At 36.2% G+C, this 22,221-nt stretch overlaps 2 protein-coding genes across 3 annotated transcripts in view; both read right to left on the bottom strand.

The window, feature by feature from the left end:
- Window positions 1-12,302, bottom strand: part of eea1 (early endosome antigen 1) — a 39,510-nt gene extending 27,208 nt beyond the window's left edge. The window contains exons 1-9 of the mRNA XM_052097377.1: window positions 12,164-12,302; window positions 10,850-10,924; window positions 8,610-8,722; window positions 8,066-8,117; window positions 7,832-7,903; window positions 7,637-7,673; window positions 7,435-7,539; window positions 5,231-5,352; window positions 4,943-5,098 (exon numbers count right to left, since the gene is read on the bottom strand). Of these exons, the coding sequence (XP_051953337.1) occupies window positions 4,943-5,098; window positions 5,231-5,352; window positions 7,435-7,539; window positions 7,637-7,673; window positions 7,832-7,903; window positions 8,066-8,117; window positions 8,610-8,722; window positions 10,850-10,924; window positions 12,164-12,187 (756 nt within the window). The 5' untranslated portion in view covers window positions 12,188-12,302. The remainder of the gene's footprint in view (window positions 1-4,942; window positions 5,099-5,230; window positions 5,353-7,434; window positions 7,540-7,636; window positions 7,674-7,831; window positions 7,904-8,065; window positions 8,118-8,609; window positions 8,723-10,849; window positions 10,925-12,163) is intronic.
- Window positions 12,303-14,534: 2,232 nt separating this feature from the next.
- The window catches only part of nudt4a (nudix (nucleoside diphosphate linked moiety X)-type motif 4a), a 33,533-nt gene continuing 25,846 nt past the window's right edge, over window positions 14,535-22,221 (bottom strand). The window contains exons 3-5 of one of the 2 annotated variants that reach the window (XM_052097339.1): window positions 22,168-22,212; window positions 21,855-21,942; window positions 14,535-16,126 (exon numbers count right to left, since the gene is read on the bottom strand). In XM_052097339.1, coding sequence (XP_051953299.1) covers window positions 15,921-16,126; window positions 21,855-21,942; window positions 22,168-22,212 — 339 coding nt within the window. In that variant the 3' untranslated portion in view covers window positions 14,535-15,920. The remainder of the gene's footprint in view (window positions 16,127-21,854; window positions 21,943-22,167; window positions 22,213-22,221) is intronic. The other variant, XM_052097341.1, reaches the window with a different exon arrangement.

Genomic DNA, 22,221 nt, shown 5'->3' with positions numbered 1-22,221 from the left:
AAAATAAAATAAGGCTGTGAGGGACAGATGTACAGTCTACTCAATGCCTATGTACCTGGGTGTCAGTTGTTCAGGTGACAAAACATTAAAGGGATAGTTCACCCAAAAAATTAAATTTCTCTCATGGTCAATCAAAAAAAAACATTGTAGATCACAATTGCCAAGTTAAAATTTCTCTCATCATTTACTCACCCTCAAGCATCCCAGATGTGTGACTTTCTTTCTCTTTTGCAGAACACAAAGATTTTTAGAATAATATTTCAGCTCTGTAGGTCCACACAATGCAAGTGAATGGTAGCAAGAACTTTGAAGCTCTAAAAGTGATCCGTATGACTCCAGTGTTTAAATCCATGCCTTCAGATGTGATATGATAGATGTGGGTGAGAAACAGATACCTTTTAAGTCCTTTTTTACTTGAATTCTCCTCCCTGCACAGTAGGTGGTGATATGCATGAATAATGTGAATAAACAAAAACAATAGAAGAATCTGAAAGTGGATATTTCTAAAAATAAAAATAAAAAAAATAAAAAAAAGGACTTTAAGTATTTCAATGTTTCTCACCCACACCTACAATATCGCTTCAGAAGACATGGATTTAAGCTTTGGAGTCTTATGAATTAAAAGTTCTGGCCATCATTCACTTGCATTGTATGGGCCTAAAGAGATGACATATTCTTCTTAAAATCTTCACTTCTGTTCAGAAAATGAGTCATACTCATCTGGGATGGCTTAAGTGTGAGTAAATGATAGGACTATTTTCCAGTGGCGATTTCTCAGGGCCAGAAAAGCCTTCTCTTCTGGAGTAACATGCCTAATAAATAAATATTTTTTAATCCTTTTATTCTCATTGACCTTTTTGCCTTTTTGATGTTCAATCACTTTCCACTCCTAATTCATCTACAAACAAAAAGCAAAAACAAAAAAAAGTATCCAATCAGAATTTATTCCTTGATCCTAACAAGCAAAGTGTGACAACTGTTTAACAAAACATATGCCCGAAGCAGTGCACGATTCTGAGCTCCACCCCGTCAGGCAATCAGAATCTCCACAGAATCCCTCAACAGTGCAAATGAATAGGCATCTAAAGTCAGACTGTCAGATTCATCAGCCAATCAGATTGATTTATTTGTTCTTGGTGGGTGTGACGTTTAGGATTGCCGTTAAATCTGTTTTGTATACTATTTTGATGATAGTGAAACTTTGTAGTATGGCACTTTTCGTACCACTGTCTCCTTAAGATGATTCGCTTATGTTTTCCTCTTTTGTAAGTCGCTTTGGATAAAGAGTCTGCCAAATGAATAAATGTAAATGTAAATGGCCGTTGAGAAAGAGATCCTTATGGATTTAAAAACCTGAGAAGTTCTGCATGAACGTGCGATTGATTAATTAAACAGTAAAGGAGGACTGATTTTCACCAAGTAAATTGGTAAGTGCTTTTTGCATTTTCTAAGTTTAAATTAGGCTGATTGAGCATTCAGTGTCGGAACAAGTTTTGAAAAGTAACCGTGTACCCAGACGATTTATTGCAAGCAACATTTAAATCGCAAATATTATTGTAGAGCTTTGTCTTCGTATTAGATCTCCTTGGTTCTGGCTTTCATGTGTGTACATGTTTTTAAAATGTGAATTATTATTATTTGTTGACTGTCACGTAATGTATGACAGGCATACAGTGTCTTATTCATTGTGAAACGGTGTTTTCTTAATGGCATGAATCGCACTGAAAGCCTAGACTTAAAATACTGGGGTCGCCACTGCTATCTTCGGGTGAACTATCCGTTTAAAAATACATCTTTTCACACTATTGCAAGATTGGAATTTTTCATATTTCCTACACCAATTTTGGGGCAATTTCTACAAAAGGAATATATGAAGCTGAGATACTACACATATATTGGAAGCTGAAAGTATTATCAAATTAGCCAAAATATTCATTTTTGAGTCATTTTTCCTCCTCAATTTTTAGACAAAGAAATAGATACTTTTTCCAAAAGTACTTTATTTAGTACCTTTGACAAATATGTTTAAATTAAAAAATCTCATGAGATAAAAATTAAAGAGATAGTAAAACATATTCATATTGACTGTACTTCCATCCCTTACAGCCTTCATCGTTCTTGTCAAATTAAATAAGGTGCCTACTCTGACAAAATCTATTATTTTTGAACACGGCAAAAACAAGATATGAGGCACAAAATAGGCTGTTGACATGCAAAACATAAAGAACATTAAAACAGAAGGTAATGCGGGGGGAAAAGCTGTTTAATGTTCTTTTAAATTTGACTTTCAATACTGCATAACTTTGTAAAACATGTAAAAAATAAGAGGGCATTCAGGTAGACTGATGAAAACACTAACATTGAGGCATTCAAGAGTGAAGTGTTCCCTCCAGTTTACGAATCTCCAGTAAAAAGTGAAGCAGGTGCAGAGTTAAGTTAAGGGTGAGAGAGTGAGTGACAAGAAAGGATGACGGCACAAACACACAGACCAGTGAGGTGAGACAGGACACACAGCAGACTCGCAGTGGTGCTAATATACTTATACAGACAAACAATACATCTTAATATGTTCATAAACCTTGCTTGTTAACAACACTTCTCTTAGAACATTTATAAAACAATTCAAATAATCTAATTGAAAATAAATGCTTTTGACAAGTACTTCGGGATCAAAACACTGGCTTTGTTCCAAACTCTGTGCTGCCAACCTAGACAGCTTTTCCTCCTATAGTCACTAGATGGCAGCCTTTGAATTGAGATCAACAAAAGTCACCAAATTAGAATATCTTGAAAAAGGTTGTCACACACACTTGAGTAACTTGTTTGTAATGATCATTGATCCAGAATGACTCTGCTTTTGTGGGACTTTTATATAACGAGAAACAATTTTGGGGTCAGAAGTTCAAGCAATTAGAGGCATGTTTACAGGAAGCACTCAGAAGTGGGAGGGCTGCCAGATGGTTAATGGTTAACTTCAGGAATCTGTTAGATAGGACAGTCAGTGTGACCCTTTGACACCTTTTTCCACATTAAGAGCCAACATTTGGTCTTTACTAAAAAAAAAACCTACAGTATGAAACCTACAGCTTGTGAGTTTCATACACATCACAGTGCCTTTACAGTCAATGCCAAAATTGTTACCTAAACTGGTCAATTTACCCAACCCACTACATATATTGCCCAGCTACAATTGGTTGTAGGGCTGGGCAATACTTATTAAACATTCACAATATAAATATATATATATATATTTCCCAGATCTATAAATCAAGCAACATTATAACTATTGCAATGATTTTAATTCCCTTTTTTATTTATTAAAGGATTAATTCACCCAAAAATGAAAATTCACTCATTTACTCACCATAATGCCATCCCAGATGAATATGACTTTCTTTCTTCAGCAGAACACAAGTGAAGATTTTTAGACGACTATCTCAGCTCTGCAGTTCCATACAATAAAATGAATGGTGACCAGAAATTTGAAGTTCCAAAAAGCACATAAAGTCAGCATTAAAGTAATAAATTTTTCCATAAAATATCAGAGGTTAAATCAAAATCTTCAGTAGCAATATGATAGTTGTGGGTGAGAAGTAGATCAATATTCAAGTCCTTTTATACTATAAATATCCACCTTTGACAAGCCCCGACCAGTAGGTGGCGATATGCACAAAGAATGTAAATCGCCTTAAAACAAAAGAAGAATGTGGGGGGTATTGATCTGTTTCTCACCCACACCCATATCACGTCTAACAGTATGGATTTAACCACTGGAGTTTTATGCTGCCTTCATGTGAATTTTGGAGCTTCAAAGTTCTGGTCACCATCACTTGCATTGTATGGACCTAAAGAGCTGAAATATTCTTCTAAAACCTTTATTTGTGTTCTGCAGAAGAAAGAAAGTCATATACATCTGGAATGGCATGAGGGTGAGTAAATGATGAGAGAATTAAAAATGTTTGACAACTATTACTTCATTGTTTCATAAACAGCATGTTGTATAATTAGTTTCATGATCTTTCCCTGCAACCCAGGAGTATGAAAGGATTCATAGCAGCTCTGATTTAAACATTCATAGTCAAAACTGGCATCAGAATAGGCAAGTTCAATTCATTACAATCAGTCTGTTTGAATAAATATACATATATTTCTGTGCATCATAAATATTGATAAAGTCTACATGTGGCATTTTTAATATATTAAATTGTTTTAGTAAAAATATCCAGTGTGTAGGTAAATATTGCTTCTTATTACCATGTATTACATTTAAAAGAAAATTAGTATTAAAAATTAGTGAAAAAGTGTGCAGAAAACCTGCCTTGATTACTTTCAAATAGATTTTTATGCCTTGCTTATAACATTTTGAATCTACTTGTAAAACAAAGGCTGTGTGGTTGATGTTTCCTCTGTTTTAAGTGAAGTGAACAAAAAAAACTCACTCTTTTAACCCATAGTAGATATATAAATATGGAGATATTGAATAACGTCAAAAGGCTAAAGACAATTTTGATAGTTTGTTTAGATATACTGCCAAGCCTTAACTGGCTGTAGTCTCAGACTAAGTTCGGCATGGCATACTTCTCTTACTACATCTGCCATATCTGTCTACGGCAGAAATTGTAATAGTATGTCATTCCGAACTTGGCCTCAGTTTCTTTGTCACTTTCCAGTTTACTTCACCAGTAGTGAGTGACGTCACCGGTGCACCCATTTCAAAGGTCAGATGCTTGACGGTCTCAAAATGACCTTGTATAACTCTGTCTTTACGAGCTATTGATTTTGGCATGAGCCTCCATATTTGCCCACTTCTATTAATACCTATATTTTCAGAATAAACAGCATAGAAATAGACTGTCTATAAAGCAGTGCACCATGCACACTCTGTCCTTATTTCAGCCAAACAGTGCAGACAGGTCACAGCAGGACTGAGGCAGCAGCTCACCTCTGAGGTAGTGAAGTTGGCCTGCAGCTGTTCGTATTGGCTCGTAAGGCGCTCAGACTCCTCCTCCCTCTCCCATGTCATGTTGTCTATGAGAGTCTGCATCTGCACCAGCTCTTTCTTCAACAACTCCACGTCTTCCACTCCAGGCCTCTGGAGCTACAGGAGAGCCAATGAAAGATAGGATAAGATGGGAGAGACTGATGAGGTAGGAGGCTGATGATGTGCAGGAAGCAACAGCTGATAAGATGATAACTCTATTAATTATCATGAGACAATAGGTGACTTTACCAACTCTGCTGACAGTTTCTCCTTCTCCTGTCTCTCTCTCTGCAGATCTTGGTTCAGATTGGTCACCTTTTGCTCTAGAGCTTCTCTCAAGCTTTTCTCCTCATAGTAACAAGATTTTATGTCTGGGATTTAAAGCACACACTCATTTTAAAGCCATCAACTTGTAGTTGGGTTGGTTGCCTCTTTAAATACTGAGCATATACCTGAACAGGTCAGCCAATATAAAGTAATATTTACACCTAAAAAAGGTGGCACAAAAGCTGCATCTGAAGAGGCATTTAGGTGTATTTACACAAACTGTTTAATGCTGCTCAGAGGTGGCATAAATGCATTTACACAGCAATTACATATGCAAAAATAATTTTATGAGATGTTACTCAGAATTTTGTCTCTAAGCAGAATTTTGAGCAAGCACAGACTTAACTCATCAAACTCATGTGCATCTCTTTTTTTTTTCAGATAAACATCAAGATTGTTTTATTGCCCAGCCCTATTGATAACATTGCCTTAATCTCTCACATAAACCCAATAATCTCAGTGATAGATTACCTAATTTACAGGCTACATTATAGACAGAGAATCAAATAAGCAGAAATATGAAATTTACCTCGATATGTTTCTTCAAATTAGATGCAGGATTAATGCTGATATCTGGCTTGAGCAAGTTAAACTCACATGACACAGTCAAGCAATTGGCCTTTTTCACGGCGAAAAGCCCTTTTAAGTGCGACCGTGATGTTCAGGTGTTGAACTATGTTTGAGGCATCCTCCACATCCAAAACAGTTGGTGGCGGATCTGTAGTTTTTTACGTGTGATTTGATTTGAAGGGAGTCACGAGACTCTCCCTAGCCAATCATGTTAATTAGATACAAATAAAATAAGGACAGGGATATAGCGAACACAGACGTTGGGAAAATAGCACATTAAAAGTACAGTTACAGCACTTAAAATGTACTCAAGTAAAAGTATACCATTTTTAAACTACTTAAAAAAAAAGTACAATTCTTGGGGAAAAGTAGTTAATTACAGTAACGTAAGTATTTGTAATTCGTTACTTTAATCCCCTTGGCGTTCAGTAGCCATGCCAGCAGACTTTGAAAAGGCTGTCTATATAGTCATCCGCCGCCAGAGGGTGCTTGCGCACTACATGTCATGTCTTGTCTACGTCAAAGAAGAATGGCACTGATGAAGATGAAGCAGGCTCAATGTAAACATTGTTGGAGCCTTTCTCTATAAATGAAAATTATGTTTTCTGCATACACCGTAATAGTGTGTTAAAAGTACTACATGAAAACAATCACAGTTGATCTGTTGGTCTCCTTGTTTCATCCCAACCTACAATTGCATTAGTGATTGCTGGGAAAGCACATTCAGCTGACATCTCATCAGCACACGCAGTATGATATGTAGGCTGCTGTGTTTACAGAGCGTGTTATGATTTAATTTCAAATAAAAAATATGTCCAAAGGTCCGAAATATCCCACGATCCACAACGCAAAGTTTTAATGAACTCAAATATGTAAACGAGTTATTACTTATAGTATTTCATCAACAGTAATTTAACAATTGACAAATGTATACTAAACACTGCCTAAATATATTAAAATACATAGAACTTCGAATATTTTCGATACTTGCATTTCTTAAGTGTAATAATGAAAATATTTTTTAAACAGTAGGCTACATACACATATTATTTGAAGTCCTCCACATGCATTCTGCGGCATTAATGATTAATGGATTAAGTGATCATTCATTTCCACGACGATCGATTATGAAAATTTACATCTCTATTTAGAATGTCCCCCCAGTTTTCAGATCATTCCTACGCCCCTGGTAACAGAGCCAAGTCTCCACAGTTTCAAAATAAGTGTTCTTTGTGTGTTTTTGGGCTTGTTTATAGTTAAAAGTCCCGCATTATGCACCAGAGCTTAATTTTCCTGGTTATTATTGGGATTTTGATTGTACAATGAACTGCATCTGGGATTGTATTAATTTTGGACTCTTGTAGCCTCTATGTCTGCACCCATCACAGAAGGACTACATTTTTTTTTTTAACATTCTGTAAATCAATTTTAAAAACTTTCAGACAATTAATCTGATGAATCACTTTAGTTGTCGGTATTGGCAAAACCCACTATCGGTCTACCTCTAATCTCAACCACATAAATGAAAAAGGCAGGAACTTTCCTGCAAATCTTACCAACAATCTCAGTGGCGAGCTGGGCAGCTTTCTGTTCAAACAGGTCTTTCATCTGTTTGATGTTGAATTTCTCTGTCTCAGCTTTATTGAGCCTCATTTCGAGCTCTGAGAACAAACAAATACTGACTGTAACCATGTGATGTTTACAAAATTCCAAATGAACACTGCTTTTAAGACCAAATTAAAACGACTCTCAACCAACCTGATTCTTCTACACTGGTACCATCACTCTGTGAGCCCTAAAATCAAAACAGTTTAATTAAAAAAATTATTAGTAGTGAATACAGAAAACATTTCTTCAGTCATTTATCGACAAGTATATGAAAATTTCTTCATAGAACTGTCTTTGATCTCTTGATCAATCACTTCTGTCTCAATGACATTTGAAAAGATTTACTTTATTAGTTGCTAGATTTCCTTGTACTTTGTCTAATTCTTTTTTTAATTCCTCAGAAAACCAGCGTTCTTCCTGAAAAAACACACAAACACACATACACAAAATGGTGTCACTAATTTTGATTCAAGTGACTGATCCTTTGGAAATATCATCAATGAGTAATAGTGTTATGAGTAACATGTCATGCATACTGTGGCTGATAAGAAGGGTGGGTGTCAAAGGCAGGTTAGGTACCTTTAGTGAAGCTTGTAAATCTTGGACTTCCTGTCGAAGGGCTACATCCTCCCTGAACAAAAGAAATCAAGTCTATATCAATACATTCTCTGATTGAAATAATTTTCAGAGATTTTACAGTAATGGCTGTAAAAGTACAAATGTTTCAAAGTAACAACAACAAAAAGCTACACATTCATAAAACTCTTTAAAGTAAACATGAAACATAGATTGTGAAAAGTGGTCTTTATATGACAGGTCATTGGAGAGGAGAGGTTGAAAAATTCACATAGTAAGACCAGGAATGTGTATTAAGAAAGTAAATACAGCCAATTTTGCCTTCATGTTGACTTGAAATGTGCTCCTGTGGATTCCTCTCCTTGGAAGGCCTTTTCATTTGACTCTCTTGTGCATTCATATCATTTATTTGACCATTTCTTTCCTTCTTTAAGAGAAAACATACGTCTGTGCTTTATGGTTCTGTCTATTTGCAAGATTATCTGACTGAGCGTCTTTTCCCGGAAGGAAAGGCAGTAAGAAGGGTCTGATAACACAGAAGCCCCACCTGCCAGAGCTGAAGTGAGAGGGCTGCTCTCCAGGCTCATGGAACAACTCATAATGCTTAAAGAGCTCCTCAGCAGAGTTGTGTGATTTCATACACTGGGGACAAATGAAGCCCTGCGGACAAACAAATTAATACCACTCTGAGATCAGGAAAAGGTGCAAAAGATCAAAGAACAAATCAAACATCTTTCCTAAAAGTCAAAAAGACTCAATTTCTTGAAAACAAAAATGGCTTGCCTAAATATGGCTAAATAGTTCACCAAAAAATAGCAATTCTGTAATTATTTACTCACCCTTATGTCATTCTGAACCCCTATGACTTTCTGTTCACAAAAGCCAAGACGAAGCAGAAAAATGTAATATGCAAACTGTGTCGCATGACGATAATCACTTGTGGTAATACAGGTGAAACTCGAAAAATTAGAATATCGTGCAAAAGTTCATTAATTTCAGTAATTCAACTTAAAAGGTGAAACTAATATATTATATAGACTCATTACAAGCAAAGTAAGATATTTTAAGCCTTTATTTGATATAATTTTGATGATTATGGCTTACAGCTTATGAAAACCCCAAATTCAGAATCTCAGAAAAGATTCTGAACACCTGCAAAGGGTTCCTGTGCCTTTAAATGGTCTCTCAGTCTGGTTCAGTTGAATTCACAATCATGGGGAAGACTGCTGACCTGACAGTTGTGCAGAAAACCATCATTGACACCCTCCACAAGGAGGGAAAGCCTCAAAAGGTAATTGCAAAAGAAGTTGGATGTTCTCAAAGTGCTGTATCAAAGCACATTAATAGAAAGTTAAGTGGAAGGGAAAAGTGTGGAAGAAAAAGGTGCACAAGCAGCAGGGATGACCGTAGCCTGGAGAGGATTGTCAGGAAAAGGCCATTCAAATGTGTGGGGAGCTTCACAAGGAGTGTACTGAGGCTGGAGTTACTGCATCAAGAGCCACCACACACAGACGGGTCCTGGACATGGGCTTCAAATGTCAAACGTCTTACCTGGGCTAAAGAAAAAAGAACTGGTCTGTTGCTCAGTGGTCCAAAGTCCTCTTTTCTGATGAGAGCAAATTTTGCATCTCATTTGGAAACCAAGGTCCCAGAGTCTGGAGGAAGAATGGAGAGGCACACAATCCAAGATGCTTGAAGTCCAGTGTGAAGTTTCCACAGTCTGTGTTGGTTTGGGGAGCCATGTCATCGGCTGGTGTTGGTCCACTGTGCTTTATTAAGTCCAGAGTCAACAAAGCCGTCTACCGGGACATTTTAGAGCACTTCATGCTTCCTTCAGCAGACAAGCTTTATGGAGATGCTGACTTCATTTTCCAGCAGGACTTGGCACCTGCCCACACTGCCAAAAGTACCAAAACCTGGTTCAATGACCATGGTATTACTGTGCTTGATTGTCCAGCAAACTCGCCTGACCTGAACCCCATAGAGAATCTATGGGGCATTGGCAAGAGGAAGATGAGAGACATGAGACCAAACAATGCAGAAGAGCTGAAGGCCGCTATTGAAGCATCTTGGTCTTCCATAACACCTCAGCAGTGCCACAGGCTGATAGCATCCATGCCACGCCGCATTGAGGCAGTAATTAATGCAAAAGGGGCCCAAACCAAGTACTGAGTACATATGCATGATTATACTTTTCAGAGGGCCGACATTTCTGTATTTAAAATCCTTTTTTTTTCTTGATTTCATGTAATATTCTAATTTTCTGAGATTCTGAATTTGGGGTTTTCATAAGCTGTAAGCCATAATCATCAAAATTATATCAAATAAAGGCTTGAAATATCTTACTTTGCTTGTAATGAGTCTATATAATATATTAGTTTCACCTTTTAAGTTGAATTACTGAAATTAATGAACTTTTGCATGATATTCTAATTTTTCGAGTTTCACCTGTATAAGCGATCTCTTTTATCACCTCAAAATGAAGCACACTAAAAATATTATGAAAGCCACAAGGTGTGCTCTGCATTAATCAATTTTTATATTCAATGCCATAAATTGTTATTTAGTCCAAGTGTTTATAAATATATTGGAATTTTATTTTTTAAATAACACATATGCTAAAATTATGTAATATTTCTTGTTACTTTTCATTGAAAGTTTCTTGAGAAAAGTTTATACTAATATTGGTCAACAACATAGACTGAAATGTGGCATAATGTGAAATTGAGAGAAAAGTACATTACTTAGGCAGCAATAATGTAGTGTTGTGCATTTAACTGAAATTACCTCTGAAGACTCATTATTCATATCTGCAGAGGGCTGCTCAGTCTCTGAGTTCTGGGAGCCTCCTTTGCCTGGAGTCTATTTCCACAAGGAGACAGACAAACACAGAACAGAAAGGAAAGCTTTGAGTCAGATGTCAGCTGTGACGAAACATCATTGTGTTACACTACTCAGCTCGGCCACATTTGGTCAGGTATCTGGGCAGGAGATCAAGATGAGCTGGCTCACTGCAATGCATTCACAAGGTGTGAAGGCAAGGAATTGTTTTGTCCACTTCTTGAGATGTACTTGGCATGATTATCATTTATCGGAGGACACGCATGGGGCCGAAATGGCATATACTCAGCAGGAGGGCCGTTTAATGTTTCCCTAATCAAATGTTGATCCTTGCAACCAAAAGCAGTATGATGTCAAGCAATGCTACCCTCTATAACACTGATACGCCCTTGACATTTCAGATCACAAGCCCATGGTACAGTGATGGAATTGAATGGGAAAACCATGGTACTGAATGGTTACAAGATTCAAGCATCATGATTTGTTCACGGAACTCCAAGGTACTTCAAATACTACTGTGGTATTACCATGGTACTTGTCCAAAGAAACGGTGGTAACATGTTATGAGTTTGTTAAGTGTTTAAGACCAAAAGCTTCTGGTACATCTTTCAGTTCACTTGACATTTTCAAATGTTCTCAATTTAACACCTGCTGATTCAGTGCAGTCTTTGCAAATCATCACTCATACATTCCTCCTGACAACACTAAACAGAGCACTGTTCCTTACAGTCCTTGTATAGATATCATAAAAATCAGATCTTACATGAATACTTAGCAGACGTCTATGAGATATAACGAGCAAGATCAGACATTACAAATAATGAGGAAACCATCTAGCTTGTGTGACATGTATAGTGATCACGTTAACATTGACAAATGGAAAAAAAAAAAATACAATCACATGACCTACTTCAAACAGTCATATATTTGGGATGATTGCAAAAGAAACTAACTAAAGTCCATAACACCTCGTCATTGCTTGTAGTTGTTTATAAAACGAATTAGCCTATTTTACCACGCTGGCCGGCTAACAGCTCAGCTTCCATGACAACCGTCATTCATTCAAGCACAGAATTACAAAGACTAGTCCCAAAAAGACCAAGAAATCGCTCGTGATTGACTAGGAGAAACTACAAGCTAATTTAAAGTTTTTAATCAATGTTCCTCCTCACGCAGGGTCATCATTCAGTGTCAGGCCTGCCATGCTACAAATCAAAGAACTGAATGAGTGTCTGTTTTTTCCATGAGATTTCAACTTACCATCTGTAATATCCGTCTTAACATGCTGGTTATTTTTTGTGTCTAAAACTCGGAAGAAAATAAATAAATAAATAAATATTTATACATATATATCCTACAGGTTTCAGTCCTGAAGAGTATGTGTATGTGTGTGTGTGTGTGTCAATATTTTGCTGTTGACACCTGCAAACACACACTGTCGATTCTGTGCAAACCCACCCGATTTTCGACAAGTCCCGCCCTTCACCTAATAGGAAATACGTTAGTTTCGTTCTGTCCATTGCCGTTTGCTGTGGTTTGACTGGATTAATGAAAGACTTCTGATTTGTCCAATCACAGACTGCCTCAAGGGAGCATCTACCAATCATATAAAAAAGAGATCAGTTCAAAAGCGGGGCTTGTCGGAAATTGGGTGGGAATTATAACGTAAACGTATCCAGAACACTACTGTGTCGGTAAGGGGTTGTTTGGACTGGTGCTGGAAAACATTTTCTATTATAAGATATTTCTGGCAAAATATAACTTTAGATCAAATATATTTAAGATGGTAGATTATTTATTGACAGTTCTTAAATCAGTTACACATTTTTGGGCAAGTTTACGTCGCTGCTTTCGGTATGAGGACGGTGTGTTACTGCCACCTGCTGGCCTGGAGAATGTCTATTTCATACTTGCTTCTGGGGTCCCCACATTTTTTTTAATGAATATACATACACTGGCAGCCAAAAGTTTGGAATAATGTACAGATTTTCCTCTTTTGGTAAGAAATTGGTGCTTTTATTCACCCAAGTGGCATTCAACTGATCACAATGTGTAGTCAGGACATTAATAACATGAAAAATTACTATTACAATTTTACAAATCTTCAAACTCTTTTTCAATGAGTTCTCATAAAAAAATCCTCCACGTGCAGCAATGACAGCTTTTCAGATCCTTGGCATTCCAACTGTCAGTTTGTCCAGATACTCAGGTGACATTTCACCCCACACTTCCTGTAACACTTGCCATAGATGTGGTTGTCTTGATGGGCACTTCTCACGCATCTTACATTCTAGCTGATCCCACAAAATCTCATTGGGTTTAAGATCCATAAAAATCTTTTCCAATTATCTGTTGTCCAATGTCTGTTTATTTGCCCACTCTAACATTTTCTTTTTGTTTTTCGGTTTCAAAAGTGTTTTTTATTTGCAATTTTTCCCATAAGTCCTGCAGCCTGAGTCTTTACTGTTGTACATGAAACTGGTGTTGAGCGGGTAGAATTCAATGAAGCTGTCAGCTGAGTACATGTGAGGTGTCTATTTCTCAAACTAGAGACTCTGATGTACTTACTCTCTTGTTTAGTTGTACATCTTGGCCTTCCACATCTCTTTCTGTCCTTGTTAGAGCCAGTTGTCCTTTGTCTTTGAAGAATGTAGTGTACACCTTTGTATGAAATCTTTTTTTTTTTTTTTTTTTGGCAATTTCAAGCATTGTATAGCCAATCTCAAAACAATGATTGACTGATGAGTTTCTAGAGAAAGCAGTTTCTATTTTGCAATTTTTTTTTTACCTAATATTGACAGTCTATTGAATACTGTGACAACTCAAAAACAAAAACAAAGACAATGTTAAGCTTATGTTAACCAAACAGCTTTCAACTGTGTTTGACATAATGGCAAGTGATTTTCTAGTTCCAAATTATCAAGTTAGCATGATTCCTCAAGGATAAGGTGTTGGAGTGATGGCTGCTGGAAATGGGGCCTGTCTAGAATTGATAAAAAATGACTTTTTTCAAATAGTGATGGTGCTGTTTTTACATCAGTAATGTCCTGACTATACTTTGTGATCAGTTAATGCCACTTTGGTGAATTAAAATATCAGTTTCATTCTGAAACCTTCAAATCTGTACATTATTCCAAACTTTTGGCCACCAGTGTATATTTTTGCTCTTCGTGAGTACAATTTTCATAAAATTATTTTCTTTAATTGGTCAAAATGTATGGGAAGCCTGTGCATATGACTACAAAATATCAAGAACAAAGAATCCATGCTTGTGGTTTATGAATAATCTACTAACATCACCCCCCAATTATGACTGTAGCTATACCTTTAGGAGAGGGCTTTCCATATGACTTACCAAGAAGACCTTACCTTTTCTTTGAAACTTTTTGCTTTCTGTTTATGTTAAATCCAATTTTTAAGCACGTTTCTGTGTGCAAGTTCGTTTTCTTGCATTATAAATCCATTATATTCATTACAAATACAGACCTACAATCACATCTCATTTTTAAAGTAAGTACCCTTAAACAGACTAAATGAATAATACCCAACTGGCAGAGTGGTAAAATGAATTTACCTTAGGCCACCCATAATCACAAATGGCACCGGGACATGTACAGAGATCATCCTGAATTTGAAACAGTGATGAGTTTATTCCAAAAGAAATAATTTTTCAGATTTTTTTGATTTTCTCAAAGTGGACAGAAATAAGCATTTTTGTCATTTCTTTCAAATCACAATAGGAAATTGTTTTACACATATTAAACAGTGTTTTATTGAGCCTTGTACATAAACAAGAGCTGAGGTGCTTGCTTTTCATAGCAGTGCAATCCTTTAACTTAGTCTATAAAAACTCATGTGAAACTCATTATACTTAATAAACTACTACTTAGAAGCTGAAATTTATGAATATTATAACATATTTACAACCTGACATGCAATCTTTCCTCTGAGGAAAGATATGCTTATTTACCATACACAGTCATATTAAAACAGTTTGGCATCTTATCCCATTGTGGTTCAGCGAATTCCATATAGTATTCACTGTCTACAAAACAGAGTAAAACAAATGTCTACTTTTACAATTCCTCCAGCTATTTTTGCTTAGACAACCTCAAGATTGCATTCTAGTAGTATAAAATCTTCTCATAATTATATATACAATTGCATTTCTGTTGCCATTTAAATAAAACATAGAAAGAAACATTGGGAGTTTTGCCTATTCATTTTATAAAATATTTAGTACATCACATTACAGACTATATAAACTGCAATTTTGGTGGGCAAATGTAATCTTTCAGTGCAAAGAGAAATGGGGGTAACCAGATTGCTCTGTTTAATGTGGAAAGTTCACATTTAAGACCAAACTGAGAAAAGACTTTCACAGCATGTTAACCCTATATTAATTTGTGACGAAGGAATCTATATAAATTACCAGCACCCAAAATCCTCTTTTAGAACCATTTACAAACAATATAATTCATGATTTCAACATATCTCAAGAAAATGAGATCTTTTTTTCCCCATTTGGTTCATCAAGTTGCAAATATTTTTTATTTAGCAAATACCCATCTATTAGATATAAATAGTTAGCATTTCAAAAGAGTCAGCACAATCATATGTTCTAAACAATGTCCAAATTCTTTACCCACTGTAAAACTTGGCATTACAATTGTACACATCCATCATTACGGTCTTCATCCCCCCAAACCTTCTATCAAATAATATTTCCAAAACATCCACCATATCCTTGAATCTGCGACTTAAACTCCTAATAACTTTATCTTGCTTGGCTTGAGATGATTGTTTACCAATGAAACATGGGGAAAATAGCTCTCCTTCTTATTGACCCGAAGGTTTTAGGCATTTCACAGCCAGCCTTTGGTTTCTACATTTTGAAGTTTTCAAGTTTTCAAATTGTAATCATTAAAAAACGTTTACATGCAAAATTGTCCTTTCCAGTCCAAGGATAGTTTTCCTCCTAAAACATATTCTGCATTGGTTCCTTCTGTTAGCAGTTCTATCTTTGTAAACGGGCCAGTCCACAGTCCAGTGAGGCTGTTTGGTGGAGGGGGGCATTATCATCTGTGCTTACTGGCTCCTGAGAGTTGCCGTTTGTGGGGCTGCAGTGAGGACTGAGCTTGTGAAGATACTCCGCATGGACAGGTTTATGGCACTGCAGCACTTGGATAGCCTCATCAATTTTGAACCATTTTCGCTTCCGACCTGCAAAACATATTATATACATCATGGTATATTAAACCATCAGCATTAAGTTAACTGGATAGTCCAAAAATGAAAATTCTGTCATTATTTACTCACCCACACATCATCCCAAAGAATAATTCTGTTATTTGTTTTCCACAAAAAAGCACCATAAAATAAATCCATATGACTTGTGCTCTTATTCTAAGTCTTTTGAAGCAATACAATACGTTTTTATGAGTAAAATACTGAAAAGCAAGTAGTAGCTCTGAAATACAGTATAATTTACAATTTCGATTCGTTTTAGGGGCCTGCGATTGATATTAAATGCCAATTTTACACAATCACTTAAAAAAAAATTATATCTCACACATGCATCAAACATATACTTTTAAATATTTTATTGAGCTCTCTGAAGTTCAAATCCAGTATACACATTGGGAGATCCACAACAAAATAAAGTATATCATAAACGAATAATACTGATAAATAGTCATATACATGTGATCATCAATCGTTTGGTGACAGCTTGTTGCCTTGTGGAATGAGGGAAACATAGTGATGATTTGTCATCTGCACAAATGTCAAGGAAGTCTTTCAATCCAAAATAGCCACGACAGGAGAGTATGTGCCATCCATGTTTTTTCTTGGCTACAACGTCATCAGTTCTGTAACAGTTCTGTTCTGTTCTAGTTAACTGTGATACATGTTAGTAAGGGTGTTGATGTTCAGCAGTTGTTTCTCTTTCCCTCATCAGCACTGTTAAGAATATCGTGGCTGTTTATCCGTTTGACATGGCTGAATTGCTCCATAGCGCTTTAAAATAGAAAATTCTCATGAAGAATTGGAATGCACCACGATATCGAGGGAAGTCCGATTTTATTGGCTCTGCGCTATATTGTCACCGGAGCTCGCAGCCCAGTTGACAGGTGTGCATGGATGATGGAGCACAACTTCAGGTTTCCATCACTCCATGCACATCCGTGTCCTATTTGGGAAGCATATTTAGTGCTTATAAACCAAGATGAATATCATAAGGTTGCTGCATCGCCTGACGGAAATGCATATGAATGTGACTGGCATTATAAAAGTGCAACTTAAAAAAGATATACAGTACATCAATCTTAACCCATTGCATTCATGACGAATGCAGGGAAAGCTATTGTATGGATTCTGAAGTTTTGGAATACAGTGTAATAGTCATATAGACTACTTTTATGGTGAATTATTGTCCTTTTTGGAGCTTGACAGACAGTGGTCACTATGAACTGTCACTGCATGGAAAAGAGCTGCAGAAAGATTCTACAGAATTTTTGCATAGTTCCACTTACAAAAAATAACAGTGTACAGATTTGGAACAAGATGGGGGTGATTAACAATTACAGAATTTTCTTTTTCTTTTGATTAACTACTATTAATGTTGATATGTTGAGACTATAGAGATTTTGGTAGATGAACATATATGTATACATTTAAGTGAAAATAATTTAGTTCTTGTAGATGCTTAAATTACTTTTGTCCTACTGCCATTAAATACACTTGCTGCTTGGTTTTAAAAAATGCATAGCACTGAGATGAATACAGTACAAAAGGTCAACAACCCACTTTATTTATAGTCGTCTAAACTGTATCTCACAAAGTGCAAACACTTAAACATTCACCTGATGATTTTTTTAAATGGTTGCTTGTGGATGTCCAATATGCAGGGGGTTAAAAGGTCACCAAGTTGACAATGAGATTATTGACTTTATTTATTATACTCAGCTCTGTGTCAAGTATGCAGCTTGCTTCCTCTCAGTGTATCGAGGCTATGATGCCCTATTTGGCAGCTGAAACTATGGTAAAGGCAGAGAGAGAGAGAGAGAGAGAGAGAGAGGCCAGTAATAGGGGAGTGTTGTGACGTTAACTGGAAAACAACTGTGCCCCTGCTACAGACACGTCTCTCTGTGAACAAATTTAGGGCTATTTATATGGCTGCTAGGAGTGAAGGATTACCAGGTTTTCTCTTTCCACGCCATCTACAAATAGTGCAAGTTTTGAATTGCACTGTCTGTGGGCAATGTTATTTTTATGGATCCTTCCCAACAACAAAAATCCAGCTAGTAGCAGATTGCAGTGGCTAATCCACTTGCCTGCTCAACATCTGTAATAGCTTTGTTAAAAACTTACATAAATTAACATATTTGCCCTGCTTACAGATCAGTAGTTAGCAGAAATTAGTTTTTCATGATTTAGATAAGTTGGTGAAAACCCACCGTTAAGTCAATTAAACTGTGTCCTTTTAGTAGACTAAGCTTCTGTACAAAAATAAAGTACCCACTATTGATTTAATGCAGGCTTGTGAATAGATTGTTTTGTTAAAGTTTAAGAAAACACACCTTTGCCTTTTTATACTATTCCTTTAATATAAATCTGTAAACAACAAATAAATGTACATTTATTTAAAAAGTTGTTTAGGCAGAATAACCGTATGCCAATGCAGACATGGCCCACTCTACATATTTAAAGGGGATTAGATATGTAATTTCTGCAAAAACAATGACTGTTTTAAAACCGGTTTCCCAAACACTCGTCGACAAACAGAAAGTCCTGCCCCAAACTCACAGCATTGGTTGAACCAAGTCGGGATGATCGGGATACTCAAACAAACAGAGCAATGTTTTGATAGCGCCAGAGAGCCACACAGTTTATATTTTTCAGGGAATCAACGTACAAATGGCATTACAGAGACGGTAACAGACCTCAGTATAAAGGAAGGGTTACAGTTACATTTGATGTTTGAGCTATTAAACCAGATTTGTTATTATTCAGATAGCTAGCTACATGTTGACAGTTCAACTAACTTTAGATCATTTGCTCAGCAAGATTTCCTTCAATCCATAACAGAAGATTCTAGTGCTGCTAACATTGTACACCGTTGCCATGGTGTACATTGTTACCGGTTTTACTTGGTACAAGGGACAACACCGGTGTGAAATTTTATACCGGGTAAACTTCCAATATCAATACTATAGCCTAAGGAATAGAATAGCCTTAAATAAAGAATAGTTGCCTAACGAAGAGTTTGCGATCCATGATATATCAACCTAAATAACGCATTGAAAGCCAGATGTTCTTTACCAATGTATCAAATTCCACAGGCAGCAAAGTATGCGCACTGAGAGAAGACACTTAATTGCAGGTAGCAACTATAATGTGCATGGTGGGTAACTCTAAGATGTCTCTGATTCGGAATGACACAAGAAATGCTGTTAGACACACAGACTCATGCTTGACTTTATCATATTTTTAAGACATATTTAACAGATGACAGAAAAGCTGTATCTGCACGTCTGACACGCCGTTTGTTAGGTGGCATGCAGTCTTGTGGAACACGCATATGTAAAGGGTTCTCACTCTTAGTTTCAATCTTCTGAAAATGTTTTGGAAGAAAATTATCATCTATGAAAATGCTGCAAATGACCTTAGACCATCTTAGTTCAGGAGATGCTCTGAGTTCAGTTCGATTTATTTCCACAGAGCAGTTCATTGTGAACGGAACTCTGCATGTTCACTTTATATATAGCCTATACATCTGTGATTAAATCATAAAACCATGATTTATAGTTCAGTGATTATTATCGTCATTCTAATTATTATGTTTATATGTATAATTGTTTTTAAATCTTAATATGTATTAATAATTTTCCACCTGTTGTCATAGACGGATACTTGAATGACGGTAAATGAAAGGTGGTTATATATGATTTTTAATATATGATATCTTATTTTAATTGCTTTTTTGTTTCATTTGAAGTGCAATTTGGATTTAGAAATGTCTTTGTTTTTTTAAATTAATTTCATTTTCAATGCAAAATCACTGAAGCAAAAATATTCACCGATCCCACAGCTGGTGGGTTGACTATGTAATTGGATATTGTGATATATATATATATATATATATATATGTGTATTATAAAGATATTGTGAACATATTTCTTGCATATCGCCCAGCCCTAGGAGGGAACAAAACAAATTTATTCATACTCTAAAGCTAAACTGGGTCCTGGCATGAAAAGTAATAAAACACTAACATTAAATGAAACACCTGACCGGAAGCCCATGCTGGAGAGAATTAACAGATGAAGTAGGTTCGTTGCCAAAGAAATGTTGCCCTTCATAACGGTTGAAAAGCCATCTTTCAAAAAGCTGAACAAAACACATTTGAATTGCACTTCAAAATATCAATTTTGAAATCAAGCTCGCGTTACTGTGTAGGCTATTGCTTAACAAAAATTACCCCATAGTACCACTTAGCATCCAATCAGCGGCAGTACCGGTGTTAGTCAGTTTAATCGTGAACACCGCACTAGTGTGAAAATTATGATATCGTGGCCAGTCTAGGATGCACAATTAATCAAATTAAAATTTGAAATGTGATATGAACTTGTGTGATTGTTAAACTGCAAAGGGCTGCGATTTAATCAAATAAATAGTCTCCTAGCGCTGCTCACTTCAGAGTTTATTTGCACTGCTCTTTCCTGTCTGTATTGTGTTATTGCATCATTACGGTGTTCTCAGAGCAGATCTGTGCTCCACAGCTCCATCTCATACTGACGTGCTCAGGGTAAATAACAGATGTGCTGAGTTCGGTTCCGTTTCCTTGTGTGTGCTGAACGTTTTATATTTTTTTATTATTAAACCAAAGATTAAATTTAGCATCATTCCAAACATGTTTGGCCAATACAAGTTAATATACAAAATACAATTAATACACCCCATGTCTCTGGGAATTGGTGGACAAAAGAGGAGAAGATGCTAAAATGAGGAGCACATTATACAGCTGTTTTGAATTCAGCGATACACAGAAATGGTTCATGCAACTGTCCGCCAAAATAAAAGCTCAATGGTTGAGAACACTTTGATTTAACTGGACTGCGTAATGTCCCGTACAAGTTAAGATTTAATTGCAGAAACATATTGCTATTGTGTAATAATAACACTAATGATGATGATAATTATTCATCAATATAATATTAGAATCACATTCAATTTCACTGGGTTCCAAAAAATAATGGTGATGAACAGTATGTTAAGACCCTATCACAAAGTGGACAAAAACAGGTGCACAGTGGACAGGTATGCGGTGAATACAAAGAAGACAATGTTTTCTTTTCCCTTTTTTTCACTGTTATTCATTTATTTGTTTGTTTGAGGCTGAAGACTCATGTTTGAACTCTCAAAGAGTAGCCCAAGTCTTTTTATTGGCATTAGACCATGGACAAAACATTACCAAAGTTTCAATATATAATAGAATCATTTACAAGTTTTTTGTTTTTGTTATCATATACATTATTATTATCATCATAATCATATTTTTTATCATATTCTTCAAAATAATCACATTATGACTTTGTCCAAATCATGCAGCCCTAGTTCACGATAATTCCTGCTATAATGTCCCTTACGGCAGCGCAAAGTATACAACGCTTACTTCTCTTGCCTTGTGAAACATTTCACAACAATGTGAAATCAACAATGCAACAATGTGAAATCAAGCTCACATAGTTAGAATAATTTGCGTAGAGTTTATGTAGAGATGTGTAGAGTTTGTCTCTCACCTTAAGATTATATAATAGAATTATATTAAAAAGCTGCTATACTGTATATGCCTAGTGGGGAAGATTTTGCATAAGGAGAACCAAAAGCATGGAATTTATGCATTTTAACTGCAGAACTGAAGTTAAAACAGCATTAAACGGCAACTCACCAATATTGACTGAGTCCTCCCAGTCTTCAAGTGTCTCTGTTACAGTAAGCACGTACACAAAGGTCCGATGCTTGCTGTCCTGGTTCTGCTGTACAGAATGAGAAATATACATTTATCATGCGTTTACATAAAGTCAATGCATGACATACTGGAAAGCATGCACTGAAAAGGTGTGAAGGTTAAATTATTGTTAGAGTGTTTATGAAATAAAGTCTTGTTTATTAAAGTCTGAAGTGCACAGGAGTCATCAGTGCCATTGCTATCAGGCCTAAAGTAACATCTTACTTTATACAAGGCAGTTTGGCAGTCTTACCTCAAACACCCCGAGCAGCCTGCCAAGAGTGCCCCTTACACCAGCCTGTTCAAG

The sequence above is a fragment of the Xyrauchen texanus genome, chromosome 29, assembly GCF_025860055.1.
Source record: "Xyrauchen texanus isolate HMW12.3.18 chromosome 29, RBS_HiC_50CHRs, whole genome shotgun sequence".
Classification (NCBI taxonomy): domain Eukaryota; kingdom Metazoa; phylum Chordata; class Actinopteri; order Cypriniformes; family Catostomidae; genus Xyrauchen; species Xyrauchen texanus.
Note: the sequence above shows the minus strand (reverse complement) of the source record. Positions and strands in the feature narration are given on the sequence as shown.